Source organism: Periophthalmus magnuspinnatus, chromosome 8 (genome assembly GCF_009829125.3).
Source record: "Periophthalmus magnuspinnatus isolate fPerMag1 chromosome 8, fPerMag1.2.pri, whole genome shotgun sequence".
In the NCBI taxonomy this organism is placed as follows: Eukaryota; Metazoa; Chordata; class Actinopteri; order Gobiiformes; family Gobiidae; genus Periophthalmus; species Periophthalmus magnuspinnatus.
In genome coordinates, this window is record NC_047133.1 from 26,664,484 (window position 1) to 26,683,133 (window position 18,650).

The following is an 18,650-nucleotide window of genomic DNA, read 5'->3' on the forward strand; positions in this document are numbered from 1 at the left end:
TGTTTTCATCACAACAATGATTATTCTCTCCTTTATTTACTTGAAACTATGGATAATTTAATTGTAAAACTAATATCAATTCGCACTGGCACTCTATGTTCGGAGTAGTGTTCAAATTGTATTCTGTAGTATGTCATAATTTTACTTAAGTGCTACTCGTTCTTGCTTTTTAATGGTGCTCTTTCTCTCGCTAACATTTGACAAAGTTGTTTTTCTAGTACAGGCCGTCAACAACAATTTCTTGAAACTCTAAAACATCTATATTAACCCTTCACTGCAGCTGTGATCCCAGCGCAAAGAAAAGCGCAGATTTAACAGTTACAGTTGTTATTTCTGTCAGCCGGAAGAAGGTGGTGCGGGGTTGTTGACGCTGTTGTTGTCATGAGTCTTGTTCTCTGTTTTTGTCACTGTCAGTGCTGACTTATTGAGCTGATCCGGTGCAATTCTGGAAATCCACCAAATCACATTATTGAGTTTGTCATGGATTAGACGCAGATGAGCGAAACATATGATCAAAGCATTTCCATTCAATGCACTCTGACAGACTAATGAGAGACAATGAAATCTGAGGACTAAAGATCTAAGTTTAGGATGTTTATTTAGTAGAGGTAGTGTATTATTTGAATCTGGATTTTTGGCTTTCTCTCAAACCGCACATGAAAAGGTTTAAGAGTTGTGTTCCCTCCGCTTGTGTACGGACATGTGTTGTGTGTTTGTGTGCATATATGCGCATGCCCAGACCGAGCTGCGCATTTGGGCCCGGCAGCAAAAAGAGAGAGAGAGAGAAAAATAGGGTGAGTCATTCTCCAGATGAAAGAGTCAAAGTAAAGGCTGCGGCGTCCCAAAAAAACATCACATAGCAGCTCCCTGGCTCACTTTTTTGAAGTCGTCCAAGCGGAGGGAGGAGAGCGACACACTTTCTCAATCGCATTAAAACATGGCATCAGGCTGCTCCCACCATGTTGCGTGCTCTGGATTACACTTTAGTTTTGAGGAGGAGTTTTGAGTGGGACACTGTTGTCATCAGCTCAATTTGGGGGGTTGAGATACAGTTGAGAGCAAGCAACAATTTGATTTAAAAGATGCAGAGGAGCTAGAATGTAATGCAAAACATTCCAAATATTTGGCTGGTATTAAGGATATAAAATTGCAGGTGTATCATTTTACATTTATCAAAACAACTGAAATTGAGTTGTTTATTGAGATATTGTAATAGTATATAATAGTATAGTTAAGGTTAAGGAAAACAGTTACTGTCCCCGTAGGGAAATTTGTCCTGTGACCCATCCTTTAATGGCCCTGGGTAAACCTCCGCTGTGCTGCACCCAGGGACCCATCTCGAGATCTTGTTGGGCTTGTTCACCATTAATATTCCAAAAGTCTGTTGACCTTTTTAGTAGACTTTTTTAAATTGGTAACTTGTAGCTAACTTACTTCACTCTTCCATCATGAAGTTTAGGTTTTGTTCCCTCTGATGCTAGCCAATATAACTGCTTTTCTGATAGCATTAGCCTCCGCTCTAGTATCAGTAAACAGTACTTATTTATGGTACGTGTTTGTTTGTGTATCATGAGTCTATCTATGACACATTATTTTGGTGATGTCTGTGTGAAGCTCCATTGACAGTAAGCAGAGGCGATGAAGAGAATCAGTACTGACAGGCACTGATGGCAAACTATGAAATGAAAACAACGCCTCTTGTCGCACACAGCCCAGGCGCGATGATTACAGACAAACCAGCACATAACATCTCCCTGCTCTCCCCGATGCCAGATTGAACTCCAATTGTTGTGAGACGCACGCATCGTGAGGAGTAGAATCATTTTGAATGCTTACAAATACAGATGCCACCGTAGAGGAAGATGTGACGGAGCGATGGGAGACAAACTTCACTTTGAATCAGATTTTAATATTGTTTTCGAGGAATGAAAACCACAAATCAGCTCCCTCGTGTCAGATAGAGTGGGTGGAATTGGCTACAATCTGAAAGCATTTTAGTTTTTACAATGTCCCCAAGAATATATACTACTTTTTCACTGGAAAATGTTCTTTTCTCTGCAAAATGTTCCATAATACAAAATTCTATCTGCTTGAGTGAATATTATTATAAACTTTAGAGATGCAGCAATACTTACATCAGGTGTCCTGGTCAGCTAAGACCATGCACTTTTCCTCTTTTCCGGTATCCCCAACAAGATACCTTGTCATATCTCCTTATATTAACCAACATAATATTTGCATTTAGTTTACATAAAGTTAAAGAACAAAGAACATATCAATTAACATTTGATGTGATGATATGTCAATTTTTGTGAGTGGTTGATAATGGGTAGCCTCACAGACACTTATCCCTACAGCTATGTATGTATGTATATGTTTATATATTTATGTATGTATGTGTTGTGTGTGTGTGTGTATGTATGCATGTATATATGTATGTGTATATATATATATATGTGTGTGTGTGTGTGTATGTATGTGTGTGTATATATATTATATATATATATAAAATATATATATATATAAATTATATATATATATATATATATATATATATATATATATATATATAAAAATGTGAATGCTATTTGTCATACAGATTATATCCCATTCTTCTACCCCACACTTTCAGTTTGTTCCTCCACTCAGTAATCGATCATGTGTGCAACCAAAGATTGTAAATGCACACCTTAAGTCAATTACTTTTCTAAACAGTCATTTCTCAAAGTGTGGCAGTGTGCTCTGCTTTCATATGCATCCTGTTTGTCCGGTGTCTGTGTTTGAATAAGTAATCCTTGTGTGCATATCTTTGTTCAGCTGTGTGTGTGCGAGGGAGAAAGTTGTCACCCTTTTTTCCTTCCCTCTTTCCTTGTGTGTGTGTTTGGCCGGCTTCTCTTTGCAGATTATTAATTAAGTTCTGGTAAGAGGTGCATGCCTCGCCTTCAGATCCACTTCCACTCTCTTTAACCCGCTCACACAATCGCTAATGTGCACAGTGCAGACACACACACACACACAGCTGCGCACTTCAAAGCTAGCGCACTCCACCGTGCTAGGATTAAGGGCCGATTGAAGAGACTGATACAGCCTCAAAGTGCCTGCAGCTCTGAAACGCCTTTGGCAGGGCACAGGTAGAGTCTTTGAAAGTGCGCACACATTCTCGCACACATACGCCTGGGTTTTTAATTTACCTATGATTCTGCCTTTGTAATCGTCACAGTCCTGCTAAGCTATTTTTCCTTTCCTTAGATTGCCAGTCTTTATAATGCATGGTGTTGCATAGTGCTTGCTGCTGAATTCCCCTGAGTGAGTGGAGGTAAAAAGGAATAAGATAGTAGCTTTATGTTTTTATGAACCATCTAATGATGTTTGCATGTCAATAGGCCCATATGTTTCCTTGTATGTTCACATGTCATCTGATTCATATACAACATACATAAAGTTACACACAACTCACTACTTCGGCGACTGTGCAGTTGGGGAGCTCATATCTTCTTGTTAATCAGTCTCTTTGATGTTTTCATTTTCATTTCTAAGCCGGTCTGTGATCTACCGGACTCACTAAATACAACAGGACTTCCATAAGAAGATGGATTGTTGTTTTATGTTTTTAATCCTATATTTCAAGCCAATCAAGCTCCACACCAACATAGGGCTTTACAGAGATGTGCATTAGAAAACCCAATTAAACAATACTGTGTTATGATCCAAATTTCCATTACATTATGTGTAGGTTTATAATTGTGCTATTAATCTGTTTTTAACTGAGATTCAATTCATGGAACAAGATTCACTCTTTTTAATCAAGGGTTCATAGTCAGAGTAAGGTGTTTTGGAACAGGGGTTCACACTTTGGAGGAAGAAACGTGACTATTTTCTGTGTTAAATTGTAATTATGTCTTTTTTCTATTTTTAATTAGTCAAAATAAAATTGAATCAAAAATCGTGATTGATCAATATTTAAGGGAAGAAGTAATTCATACTTTTGTCACATCACCCTGCCCTGTATAGTTGTTCATATTGGGCCAGTTAGTTAATGCTATTTTAATTTGTCTATTTATTTATTTATTTCAAGAGTGATTATCCATAAGGAAACCCAGAGTTTAAGGGTGATATGCAATCAACCAGCTGTTTATCCAGTGGTTCTAAACAAACAGTGGGTTTACATAAGGGGACGATTAACTAACTTACTTTAGACCCATTACTTTTCCTACATTCTTTGTGCTTTAGTAATCGAGTACGGCACATGTCATTCATATAATAGACTTCTTTGTTCCTTCTTCGTGCTGTGCTGCTCTGGGCCCAGGGGACAAGCCTGTCCTCCAGCCCGCCCTGCTCCAACACACAGCTCAAGCTCGTATCCGCGGTGACGGCTTTGTGCTGCTGTGGTGACAGGTGTCTGCTCACATCGGACATGGGAGTTTCTCAGGAAGTGTTTGGTAAAACTCCAAAGTTTAGGTGTTGATGGCTGCACACGATGTGTTCAGTCACGCTGTGTTTAAAGGAGAGTTGTCTGTCAGTGTCTGCCAATATCAGAATGTGACACGCACTGGGTCTGTGTGTATTTTCAGGTGGTCTCATCTGATAAACATACAAACATGAAAAGGCCATTCTTCTTTAACCTAAAACATTTTACATATTCCTGCAGAAAGATTTTGAAAAGTAGAAGTTAAATGGATTGGAATGTAATGAATAATTGTGCAGATTATACATTTGAGAGTCAGAGACCATTAGAATTTTATAACATGAATGATTTCAAACTGACTTTATGTTAAGAGGTGAGAGACAGGAAAGATAACTGATGTCGTTGTGGGTGTTTTGCACACTGTTATATTGATATTTCACCATATCACAATGCCACTTTAACACTATTGCTTTTAACTACAAAATTAGACCTTGTTGCTCTTTGTCTTATCTTAAACACACAATAAGAAGGTGTCTACTCAGGTCAAAAATGACTATTTAAAGATTAAATAGGCAGTGACATTTATACTCCACAAATTGCATGATATTAAAATGTTTCAAATCATCATCATATCATTTGTGCCAGTGTAGTCTCGATAAAATCTTTGGGAAACACTGCCACTACACACTACTTTCACTACTACAACATGTCAGTCACTCCTTTAAATTAGCAACACGACTCCGCTAAGTGGCAGAAGTCCTTTTGTTACACACTTGCAGCTTTGGCTTCCAGCTGGCTTGGTTCCCATCACAAAACAAAAGGGAATGTAGTGTAGCTCTATAAATTCCTACCAACAATCTCCATTCATCCCTCTTGTCTCGTCATGCCTCTTTCGATCATCCCTGGTTTTTAAATAGCTAATTGGCAGTAACATGCTAATTCGCCCCTGCACCCTTCTTGTTAAATGATGGCGCGCTGGCACAGAATCAAAGTAACCACTGGTCACTGGTTCACATGGGACTGGCCCCGCTCCAGCTCACACGCAGGGGTCACTATCAATGTGTGTGTATGTGTGTGGGGGGGTTTTTTGATGTGTGACTTAAGTTTTTTTATGACAGAAGATTCAATTTCATAACTTTGTGCTATGTTGTGTTTGTAGACATATCTCCATCTCACAGTCTCCTCCTTGTTTGCAGGCCAACAGCAGGCTGAAGGAGATTGAGAAGGACTACAGTCAAAAGCTCACCAAGTCTGCCCAGGTAATCATGTTTTTCATCCAGGACTTTGCTCTCTCCCCTTCATCCCTTTTTCATCCTGTTTTCACTGAACGACTGGAGAGGACAGATGTGCTGATGCGGGCGAGGAAGCATACTGCCCCTAATGGACATCAGGTGCACGTAATATAATGGAGGTCAACCACTATCTCAAATGAATTCTTTGTTTTGTTTTTATCTTCAAGACAATTACATAACAAGAGGCAATACTGACACATATAAATATGTGAATATATATTTTTAGATGACCCGGATAACAATAATCCGTCAATATTTTTTATTAGTTGTGTATGAAAACGTACCTGTAAATGTCTTGGTTGATGTTTTAGTATTGCAGAAAACCTTTATGGGCTCACTGCTCTGGACAGGTTGCCCCAGTGGTTTTGAAGCATGGGTCAAATGCAGAGAACATCATTTTCCACAGTGCTGAAATAGATTATTGAAGTTTTGGTTCTAATGGTGTGTGTCGAAACAATAGCAACATCATCATAGTACATTTGATTGTGATGACATATTAATTAGTAGTCTTAATAGCTACTGCAGTACCTTGTAGCTACTTAATAAAAGGCCTTGAATGAACTGTAATGACAAATATATTTACTTTCAGTTGAGTAATAATTACTAGATGGCTAGACTGTAATTTTACTCATCATTTTTCCAGTTGTTGGTGTTATCTGTCCTGAGTATTTTAATTATTTATCTCAATTCTTTCTTTTTTTTTTCTTCTCCCACAAGCAGTGATTTGTTGCCGTTCTTTAACATAACCATTTTTGAGGTAGGCTGGCAAAGGTGCAAAGTTGAAAGGAGGCTTGACGAGCAGATGTGAGAAAACAGTAGCTTATTAGGTTACACAATTCTCCACATCAAAAGGAGTGCAACACTGTGCTAAAGTTCAGCCCTGTTTGCCTTCCCTCAGACACTCTCAAAGCAGCAACAAGTGATTAATTTGCAGAGTTCATCATACAAGTCTTTACACAAATGAATAATGCTTAATTTAAAAGCTGTTGTTCAACCTCACCATCAACTTACAATAACTAATCCTGCATCTTTCACTGTATACCCTACAAAAAACTACAACTTTTAGTGCCAGTTTTAGTGCCTATTTTGATTTACAACTAAGTATTCTTTGTAATGAGCTGATTCAAACTGTATTAACTACGGAAGAAATAGTACGCTAAAAGATATCCAAAGTTTGCCTTGGCAACAGATAATGTTCCCAGATCCTGAACTTCTAAATCAACTTTTGTTATTTTGTTAAATTTTTTTTTTTTTGTTACCCTCTCCTATTGTTGTAATACACGCTGGTCTTCTTCTCTTATCCAAAAAATACAAAATTGTAGCTCTCGTTAAAATGCAGGCTTTGATTAGTCATAGCTTCCTTTGTTGTAAAAGGTTTCGGTTTGGATCTCACCGCTGAGCCCTTGGGGTAAGTCAACCATATGTAAACACAAGCCCTCTGAACCTCATTGGCTAACCCCAGTTGTTAACCCTTCATTGACTGACAGGGGCCATTTTACTCAAGCTCAACTGCATACCTAATGGACCAATTAAAACATGCCACACCATACATTATTCTGAGGGAACTAGCAGATCCACATATATACATCTGCTTCCTTAAACTTTGCTTTTGTGTTCCTAGCTTGTCTGCTTTACACACTACTAATTACCGACCCCAATTTTTATGCCATCATGCTGAAAGTAGTTCTCAAGGGTGACCTATGAACTTTGCCAGTCGAGCTGTAATGCTCAGGGTATGGTGGGAGGAGATCATTATTACTGTAAATACTCCGAGCGCGGCCACAATGGGAGTAGCTAGGAACTGCCAAGGGAAGAGCCAGTGCATTAGAAGAGCAAGGAATGAGGCTAAAGTTCAACCCATATGCAAATAAGTCTCATTTAGTGCTGCGCATTGCTGTTAGGATGTACAAATAGTGTCCACATGTGTGCGACCTCTAACCATGTACTATAGAAATGCAATCCCTTAGCTCTCGATTCGTTTTGATAATGAATAGGGCAGTGAAAAAAAAAATCTGTTGCAAGCAGAACCACTGTGAATATATTTCTAAGGAGTTGGTGTAGGCTCATTATTGGTGATTTATTTCCTGTTTTTAGTGTTATGGGCAAATATTAGAAGTTATGATCAAAATGTGCAAATTTTTAGTAAACAAAGATCTTTATGTTCAGGGGTAAATGCGTCATATGTTAAAGGTACACTATGTTTTGTTTTGTTTTTTGCTTGGGGGGGGCAAGATTTTAAACAGTTGTGTACACAAACTGATGTTCCTTAGAAAAGAGATTATTAATCTTTATCGAATGGGACAGTGCTGAACAGTTGTCAGCTGCCAGTTGGGCACCACTCTGTTTATAAACAGATTTACCAGAGTTCATCTGTCTCTTTTCATCTTGTGTCTGTGGTAGAAAACCTAAGCCCATCTTTAGCCTTAGACAAAGATAGCAGCAAGCTGGGTAAATAGTCAAGTCTCACCAGACCAATTAGAGTTTAAAAGGCCTTACTATTAGACAGAGAAACGACTGCTCTATACATACTGGAAAAACAAGACAGACAGCTGAGTTCACTGGTTGAGAGCTCCACCACAGAGCCCTCCACCTGCAGATCCAGGGATTCCATATACGGCAAAATAATTATTCCACTGTGAAATGATGTTCCCGTAATAATGTGCTATTTGCTGCTTTCATGTGGCGACAAAATAGGCCTAATGTCTGCCTCGTCTCTCCCCTGCTCTGTCCCTGTGGTCGGACCCACTCCCACACACTGAGGCTCTGGAGTTTGCACACGGTAAACAATTATCTGTCTGGCCCAAAGCTACAAGCGCCCCCCACACCACCACTGTCTCAGCCCTCTCCTTCCCTCATCTTTGCCTCTTTGCCGTTTTCTCGCAGTGGCTTAAATAGAATGTTAATTTTGACTGGAGGATTTCAAAGCCCAGGCAGTCGCTTTTCATCTTACTGTGCGCCGCAAAGTTCAACAGCACAAAGTCATTCAGCGTCTCCAAAAGGAAGCACATTTTTTGCTTCCTTCTTTCTACCCTATCTCTCTTTCTCTCTGCTCTGAGGCCTTTTCTCAAGATACATGAGTCTGTGTGCATCTAGAGAGTAGTTGGATGTTGGCAGCTGTACATTCTTGTGTAGGTCAAAACATTTTAGTAGTAGAATTATATTTGATTTAAACACACTTCTTTCTGTTGAATTTGACTCTATAAATGAGTCAATGAATCAAATTGACTACTGTTTTTAATGATAAGACTAAATGTTCAGGTACTTTTTATTGTCCCCATAGGAAAATGTATCCTGTGAATTTGACCCATCCATCAGTACCACTGGGTTAAACCTGTTAAGAGCTAGTTCTTGGTCTGGGCTCCAATTTGCCTATTGCGTGTGTGTTTTGTTCCCTCTCCAGACATGGGGAAAAACATGCAAACTCTTCAAAGAAAGGTCGAACCCAGAACCTACATAACATAGACATAAACTATAGATTTTATGTAAAAAAAAAAAAAAAGTTGATGAGATATGTATTATAGTTTAGGGGTAAATGCTCAATTGATAATACATCTACTAAAACTCAATTGTTAGTCTTTTGTTTTTATTTCCCTTCATCCTTGTTGAATCTGTTGAAAATGGTCAAAATGGCTACTTTAGTCATTGTCGTTTTTGTGTATTTTTCCCTTTATCTTTGATCAATCGCACTGACTTCAAATGCTCCTCTCTGTTCCCCAGTTAATAGCAGAGCTCCAGACCTGTGTGTGTGACTCAAAGGAGGAGGCGGTGCGGCTGCAGAAGGCCATGGAGAGGCAGCTGGAGGAGGCCCACGCGCGATGGGATGAGCAGAGGAAGACACTGCACCATCATGCCGATCAGAGCAACAAGGTCAGTCATGGCTCCTGTTAAAGCCACAATATGGAACTTTTTACCATAAGCATTATTTAATTTTGATTGGACTACTGCCCTGCCAAAAAAAAACAAAAACAAAAACTTTCCAGTCCATTTCAGATGTAACAACAACCAGCTCCCCTCCCTACACCAAACTGCTTAAGATTTACTATCTATCTATTACTAGCATTGAGTCTTGTAGCACTTCATCTTCCTGCAACCAACCTCCCTTAGAGCCTCCACTGCCAGTATAGGCTGTATACAAGTGCTGTAGGCATTAGCAGTTGCATTAATATGTATACTAAATGGCTGCATGTATGGGTCCTCTCTATATCTGATTGGCCAAGTGGTTTAGGTACCTGTTATTATGTTGTATCAGCATTTATTGATAACCGTTTTTATAGAATCACACTATTATATATTTGCCTGAATTGTGTTTATTCTATATGCTTTGAGCTTTTCCCCCAAATTCTAAATTTGTAGCATAGATAGAATCTTTTGCCTTAAAATAATCTCTAAACCACCATTCTGTTCTTATTCTTGCCTTATCAAAATGCTCAGATAAAGACACTTTAATCCTCATAATTCTTGACTCTTATCTCCGTCTGTCGTGTAGATGTTTCTCCTGTTGCATCATCAGGCCTTGCATTCTGCCTTGGGCCCTAGCAACCAGACTGGAGCTGAGTGTCAGTTGGTCGGGTGTGGCTCACTAAATAAAGACTTGTTGTGTCTGGGACCGGGACATGCCTCCAAACACAAGCTTGTCTGTCTGGGGCTGCAGCTGCCCCATATACTATACTCATATACGGCACAGACAGGTTAGGCGCTCTACACATCTCACCTCCGCCCTGGCCTTGAGAGCCTGCACCTTTTCTTTGATGCGTTCACTTCGGTGTGTTGGTGTGTTTGTTAGTGTGTGCATCAGAATTGGGTTCCGTTAGAATAATATTGTGATATTTTATATATAATCATTCACAAATTACCCAATTGTTGTCCCAACTCAAATCAAATGTACTGCAGAAATTATACTAAGTCAAAAGTACTGTGGGCGCTTGCCATGTTTACTTTGACTTAGTACATCTGTTCAGGCCAGTTGTACACTTTCTAATTCATAATAAGTAAATTCATTTACTTACCTTTTTCATTCATTCAAGTTAATAGTACACAGCACAATGGAATATAACTGTGGATCAAGATAAAACTAAGAGTACATTATCATATGTGTTCATGTGAACATTTTTTGTATGTTTTAACAGAAATTGCACTTGAGAAATTTGTACAATTTTAAGTCCTGCTACTAAATTCCCTGCATAGATAGATATCTTATACACTATCTGATAGCATTTTTATTTATGTTTTTAATGTCATAGGTTGTTTTCCTTTAACAGTGCCCTCTAGTGTGCCTCCTTGATTTTCTTTATTTGTTAAAGCTGGTAGTAAAACAAACTTTAGGAAATAGTTTGGTCATCATAATGATGCCTGAATTGCTAATAAAAGTTCAAGTCAAACAGCACGCAGAGTAAAGACAACAATGAATGCAAAACAAAGTTGATTAAAAGTAAGGGAGAGCGTTTATGTCACACAATGGCAGTGAGGAAAAAGGATTGAGAGGCGACCAAAGCATGGAGGAAGTGCGTGGATTGAGCCTGCACACACAAGGACAGGAGAAGAAAGGGGAGCATGGCAGAGGAGCGTCGGTGGACTGTCGGAGGCAGCGTGTAGCCTGCTCACATTGTTTCCACGCTGCTCACTTCAAAGGGCCGGGATTACCACGAGAGCGAGGGGCTTCAGACAATGGGAGGGGAAGAAAATAACATCAAAGTTAGCCTAGCATTTGAATTGGGATAATCCCGAAACAGTTGTTCTAAATGCGCGCCGCTCTGGATCAGATGTCCCTTTTCTTTTTTCCCTCGCCAACCCCGTTCTGCCCAATTTCTAGCCTGAATTTAGCCACCCTCTGTGGCTCTATACTGTACTGGACTCCTCAAATGTGGGTGTTAACAGCGCAGGCCTTTGTAGCTCGTAAAGTCTCTATTTAGACACTGGTACAGTTAAGTATGCTTATTATACAATTTCTTTCCATAAGTGACATTCAGAAGGAGGGTTTATTTGCTTTGGTGTGCATGGGAATATGTATGTGAAAGCATGTGTAAGTGCCTATAAGCTCTGAACATGTGTCTGTTTAGCAGGAATGTTGTGTTGATAGCCTTCTATGGGAAAAGAACATTTTCAGTGTCTACTAGATCTTAGCATCTGAGTAGTAAAGTAGACTGCAGTAGACCAGTTGTAAAAACGTTGGTCCATTTTATAAGTTTTATTAATCAAAACTGCCACCAGACAATATATATATATTTTTATTTATTTTTTTTGCATTTGTAGACACCCTCTCAGAAGCTGGGCAACTGCAGTGCAGCACCTGGGGCCACATCTCCAGAACTTTTACTAGGACTTTAGTTTAGGATTGAGGGTTAGCCGCCAACTTTGAATGTTTTGGGTTATCATATTAACCATGACATGAAGCTCTTGGGGTTATCCTTCTGAGATTGATACCTTACTTACAGTTCACTTGGCATATATTTGTCTGTAATTGTCTATACCACAGATTGATTTGAGACTGTTCGATTGTGTGAAAATGCCCTTACAACTCAACCTTCTGACCCATTCTGTCCTGCTTCAGTGGAGAAGTGTACTGGTTGTTGATCTTCCACTTTGTTGCTTCCTTCCTCCTGGCACTTCAGGAAGATTTGTGTAATTGTTTTGGATGTATTCCTGTAATGAGACGCAGGTGCTTGAGGGAGGTTTTTAATAGGAACATCATTGACTGTACCATAGAACATAGCTTGTATATGTCTGGCCTGAAGTTGAACACGTTTTTAGTGGTGCATATGTTGACAGAGCTCCAGTCCACATTAGCCTGCCAAGAAAAAGGTACAAAAACACACAACTCGCTATCTTCGAAGTGTCTCAAACTCTCCTCACACGCACATACACATACACACACACACACGCTCACCTTGCCCTGCCAAAAGGGAGAGGTGGCTGGTGAATAAACAATGGCACTCCGCCCATGGTGTCACCCGACTGGGCTTTGATCAGCGCTGCTCTCCCTGCTCCACACCAGCAGTGCTTCCTGTTCCTTCTGCCTGCTACACACACATTAACACGTCTCAAGTTCATATCTCGGGCTTATCAGCTAGCCTGCGTTGTCACTATATGTGCTATTTTCTTATCTATAGCTTTCCATCCCTCAAACCTGAACATAGCTTTGAGTTAGCAGCCCTTGTCTCAACGTCTTGCAGGGCTGTTGCATTCTCAGTTTTTTGTTGTTTTTTTTCTCTGTCTCTTTTTTCACAGTCAGAGATCTACACCTTTTGATCTAGGGCCATCCATTGCAGTGGCTTGTAGCACTATAGTCAAAAGGGGAAAGCCCTGTTGTGGTGTCCTTTGGGGTGAAGTGACAGCAGAACATTACATAATGCAACAGTGACCATTGTCCCCTCTAGTGTTTGAGGATGAGAGCGAATAGGTGAGGTGCACTCGCTTTTGTACAGCTCAAAGCAAAGAGAATCTTGGCTTGTCAAACTTACATTGTACCTATGTAATTTTTTATTTATTCATTTCTCAGAGTATGCCCAAGGTGTAAAAATGACTTGTATTCCCTTTAAAGTTATTTACTTAAGTAACTCCTCAAATAAATTAGATTTGTATTTGTGCTGGAACAATCTATATTACACTATAATGTAGGGTTAGTGAAGGAATTTAAATTTAAAAAAAACATGAGATTTAGTCATTTGTAAGCATCAGTCATCAGTCTGTGTTGTCATTTAAAAGAATTCTTAAAAGGCAGTTATATGGTTCATAGAATTAATATTTAAAAGCAATTTTTATGTTTTGAAAATTGTAATGGATAATTATAAGACATAATCACCCAAAAATATCGCCCAGCCCTATTAGAATGTGTTCTACGCCTAGAGTTATTCTAGAAATGCTTTATGTTAAGTCTTTTTTTTTTTTTACATCAGAACAGAAAAGCCTAATGTTCTGTTATGCAGGATTTATGACACATGCAAGAATAAGACACTTTTTCATAAAAAAGAAAGAAGTTTAAATAAGGTCTTCTTGGAAAGCAAATTTGTTATTTAAAGTTGCTATGAGTGATGTTAAAAATGCATTGAACAGAAGCCCTTGAGGCACACAGTTTTATGCATGCATCTATAGTATAGTGACATAGCGGACGCACTGTGAAGTCGCAGGAGCACTTTGTCAGTAGTTGTGAAGCTCTGTGTGCTTTCTGAAAGAAGTTGAAAGGATGACTTTGCCTGTGGGGAGGAGTGAAGCCCTTGGATCAGAAACAGGTGTGCAGAATAGCCTCTGCAGCAAAAAGACGAGCTTCAGTTGGACCTGTCCACGTCCTTCACCACAGCTGCCGTTTTCTTAAACACCAACCTTGAACAGAGCATTTGTTTACTGAACTTCTGCAAACCTGTAGATTTTGTCCCTGTTTGTAGGCGTCCAGCTTTGGGAAACTATTGTTCACTATAGCGACTGCAAAGAAAAGAAAGACAAGACATAAAGCGAAGTTTAGAAGTGTACTTTGCAACTTGGATATTTGTACCATTTACCATCTACTAATAATAAATAAAATGGCAATAATGACATATTTAAGTGTATTTAGAAAGCAGTATTGTATCCTTTTCACCTGATGCCTTGGTGTTAGGTTTCCACAATGCTTTAGGGAATGTAATGCCACTCTCATATTTGCTTATTTGTCATACTTCAGAGATGACCTGTAATTATTGCTTGACTCACAGGTGGAATTGTCAAAAACGGCACCTAGATACAAACTGATACTCAAACTAGTATTGAAACTACATACACATTTAAACAAGTATTAGTACTGAAAAAAAAAATCCCTAAATGGAACCCTATTGGACCTGTCCTGAATAATTTTGGTTTGTGTTAGTTCCAGTACTACTCGCACGCTAATTTTAATAATGAACTTGCAGTGGTCTGTTTTACCAAGCTGTGCACCACTTATCATTTTTAGCTGTATCTCTGGGAACAGTGTGTGGAAGTGTTGCTGAAGCTTCTCCAAGATTAGCGTTGGTGGCAGTCAGAAATGTCTTGGCTCTGTTTGTTTAGGTGTAAATAATTGATGCATCTTCGCAGTCTGTCACTTCTCCACTTTGTATACGCGTGTAAGCACCTATTTGCCTTACTCGTATGTGGCCCCTCTCTCACTTGCTTGGTGCTGCTTGATTGATGACTTTTCCGGCGGTGGGCAGATTCCCGGCACTGTTTGATCCGACTATCAGAGGAGGTGGAAGTCGGGGGGAGCGATAACATTCCAGGATGCTCTGAAGGAACGTGGGAAGCTGAGAGGCTCCACTACAGTCACACTCGAAAGGAAATTACTCATACCACCGAGGACTTGCTGCTAAGTGAAAAGACACTAAGACTATCCAGTATCTCGTGCCTTCCAGTTTAGATTAAGAGGGATGTTAAACACTTTATAAGTAGTTATTTTTGGATATACGCACTAGATATTTACTACTTTATTTTTTCAAAGTTTTCTTTTTTGCTTTTAAAATAAGTCTGGACAGTATATATTTAATAATGCAAGGACAATTGAAGTCAACATGCTATTAGTGTTGTCACAACACTAACATTTTTATACTAAGGAAGAGGCTTGATACTCAAAAACCTCAGTTGGGCAATATTTTGAGGATGTTTGCCCATTTTGGTTCAAATTTTAAATTTCTAATGCCACCAGTGTTTCTCCTATTTGTGTAAAAAAAAAAAAAAAAAAAAAAAAGAATTATGTACTAAGTCAATAATTGATCGTCTGTGTTAACAATATTTATACAGTCAGTACAGTTTAATTTATTTATTTTTAGACTATACTATACTATACTGCCAGAAAGTTTTAGCCTGTCGATACATTTCACTAAACTCAGCTTCCATAAAAGCCTATAGTGTTTGATGAACACAAATTATGTATGTGAGCTTAGCCTCGCACACAAACATGCGCAGTAGACATATGGTGCATATTTGAGAGTTGTTTCCTATTCTCTTTCTACTGCAGCTCACCGCAGCCGAAAGAAGCAGAGAGAGAGATGGAGAACTATGTGGTTCCCCTGTGGGCACGGTGCAGTTGCAACATGTCTTCATTATCGTGGCAATTGTTTTACTATTTTCATCATTACAAGGGAAGTTGCCTTCACAACCAAGCCAACTTGTGTGCATATTGCAATAGACGGGATAAGTGTTAAATCTGCAGCTCCAGTGTTATCACAGCATTCTCCTCCTCACTTCCAAATCAACTCAGCAAAAAAGTGGTGAAAGCAGCTATTCAATTCAAACTAAAATGAATGATAAGTTTCTGAGGGGCTGTTCTGGTCCACTTACCAAAACACATTCTTCATTCCTACACAGACGGCAACTGCCAAAGTTTTCTTCAACACCTCAGGACCTCCTCCATCTGCACTTCTACCTTCACTTTTACCTTTCGCTCGTTGCTTTGATTCAGATAAAAAGACGGTGTGGGTTCGTCTCCCCAGCCACCCCTCTCTCCTGGAGGTTATCATCTCCTTTATTATTTATCATCAGATCACACAGACAGACACCAGTACCTTGTTCTGCTAAACCTGAGCTAGAATGTCCACATGCAGCCTTTTTCTACTGTCTATATGTGTGTTTGTGCACGTGCGTGTGTGTGTGCGTCCTTGGCTGCGGGCGGTGCTCTGTGAGGTTTTGCACTGTCTGAAGTTGTCCAGCCTCAGTGTCATTAGAGGATCTCTTTAATCCAGTCTTTGGGAAAAAAAAACTTATGCCGCAAATAGAACGCGCCTCCCTAACAAAACACCAAGTTTAAAGCGGTCCTTTCTTCTTCCTCCTACCATCCCTCATCTCTTTCTTCTTTACTTTTTCCCTTTGCCCTGTGTTGCTTTTACTTCACCCTAGGGAGACATGTGTTGCCTTATCTGCGCAGGAGGACCACCCAGGAAAGATGACTCAGTGCGTTGTGCATTTTGTGTGTATGTGTGTGTTTGTAGTATTGCGCTCTCATTTGACTCACATTTTTCTGAACTTTTGCTGTTAATATTAATGCGTGCCCATACCTGCACAGATCGCTCACAGCGCAGCCTGTTGTTGCAGCGTGCGCGTGCGTGTGCGTGTGTGTGCCTTTGCTAATACTTTGAGCCCAAGTTTGGAATGAAAGACAGAGGTGAGAGAGGCCTTGGAGCAGCCGACTGTAGAGGGATGAAGCTTCACAGGTTGACCCATGTGTCAGTTTGTCAAGTGTATTGTTTTGGGTCTTATACTGTTATAATTTATCTTGCTCTTTCAGCTTAACATCACTTTTCTATTAACCTTAGAGGCATAAATATCTGAAATGAACACTATTATGTCATTACGGTGTCCATATTTAAACATACATTGTGTACTTTTGATGGAGGGTCCACCACCTACAGCTCAGAGAAGAAGCTGGTGACCGTTTTGCTATTACAACTAACTATATAGTTTGTGGTTGAATATTGTAAATTGCCCTATAAACCAACATAACCATATTTTATCTTTATCTGTATTTTGGGTCAGGTCCATAACAGCAAATGCGCTTATACTTCATGGTTTTCTGTCTTAAATAGTCCAGTATTTCTCCTAAGATAAATTTAAATCACAGTTCCCTCTCCCTGGTCTGTTCCCAGTTATCCCAGTGTGCATGGCTGATAAAGACCATATCACCCTAAGCATCTGGAGAGCCTTCAGCACAGGCCTCTGCAAAGGCTCTCTCTCCCACACCTCCATATAACATACAATAGAAAGAATAGGACATATGCCAGCAGTATGTGTGGATGTGTTTGCCTTCAAGTAGATTACAAGCACTGACTGGATTAAGGGAATATCGGATACAACGTATGGAAGTTCTCTTTGACAAAATATTAATTGATGCAGATAAAAAAAATGTATGTTAGGTACTGTACAAACTCCAGCTATAAGAAGACTTCATGAGTTTCATTCAAAAGATACCTATGGATATTTTATTGTGAAAGAAAAAAAACACAGAAGTTATCATTTTTTAGTCTAGGTTTGGGCACATCTTTACCATTATGATGTTACCCTGGAAGGAGTGTGAGCTTTTAGTCCCCCTATATTTTGATACTGTCCATGTACCGGATGATGAGAAACCATGACTTTATATTTCAAAAGCCATTATGCGTCACAGTTCTTTTTCATCTACAGAAAGGGTCGTCTCGAATTACAGTATTAATAAAGTGTCAACTGTTCTTGCCTTCCAGTTGTTTTCGAAGACACATAAGAAAAGCCACATAAAAGACAAGAACACGTCAGAGGAGAGGGGCTCTGTCAGCCTTATACATTTCCCAGAAGACCTTGTCCAAAAGTGCTGTGTCACAAAGCGGGGAAGCACAGGATGGTTTTCGAGAAGGCCTTGGTTTGCCATCCTCTTGAACCCAAAACTATGAAGAATGATTTTTGAATTTGAGATTAGCCTGGGAAAAAATAAGCTTAGCACTAAAATAGCTGGAAGTTGTGCGTCACTCTGGTTTCTATGTACATCAAACAACTAGGCAACAGCGTTTCTGTAAATGTCTTTTTTCCTGTTGTCGGGTCTTTGATTTTCACCAATAAACAAAACAACATGATGAAACTGAAGGCAAAGGCTTGCACTGGATGGATATGTGGGCTGTGAAAAACCCAGATTAGGAGCATGAACAGTGCGAGGCTGCCTTTTAATGGTGCAGAATTGAAACTGACCTCAATACTGCTGCCATTTTGGGGTCGTGTGATCATAGAAAGTGTGAGAGGCACTGTGTCTTTGCGTTTAGTGCAGCTGAGTCCTTGAATTATTGTTTCAGTCAGATTTTGAATCTCATTTTTAGATTCTGATTCATGATTTAGACTTGGGCCATTTGGCCACTTTTTATCATTAATGTTGAGTTGAGTGTATTTGTCCTATTCCATTTGCTCTCATCAGCATCTCCCTGATTTCTTGTTACTGCTCTCCTCCGATCAGATAGGTTAAATAAAATATACTTCTACTTGACATCATCATAATCACC

General features: G+C 39.5%; 1 protein-coding gene across 1 annotated transcript in view; it reads left to right on the top strand.

Moving 5' to 3' along the window:
• The window catches only part of cep112 (centrosomal protein 112), an 80,890-nt gene that overhangs the window by 52,180 nt on the left and 10,060 nt on the right, over window positions 1–18,650 (top strand). Inside the window, exons 21-22 of the mRNA XM_055223519.1 lie at window positions 5,602–5,664; window positions 9,415–9,564. Of these exons, the coding sequence (XP_055079494.1) occupies window positions 5,602–5,664; window positions 9,415–9,564 (213 nt within the window). The remainder of the gene's footprint in view (window positions 1–5,601; window positions 5,665–9,414; window positions 9,565–18,650) is intronic.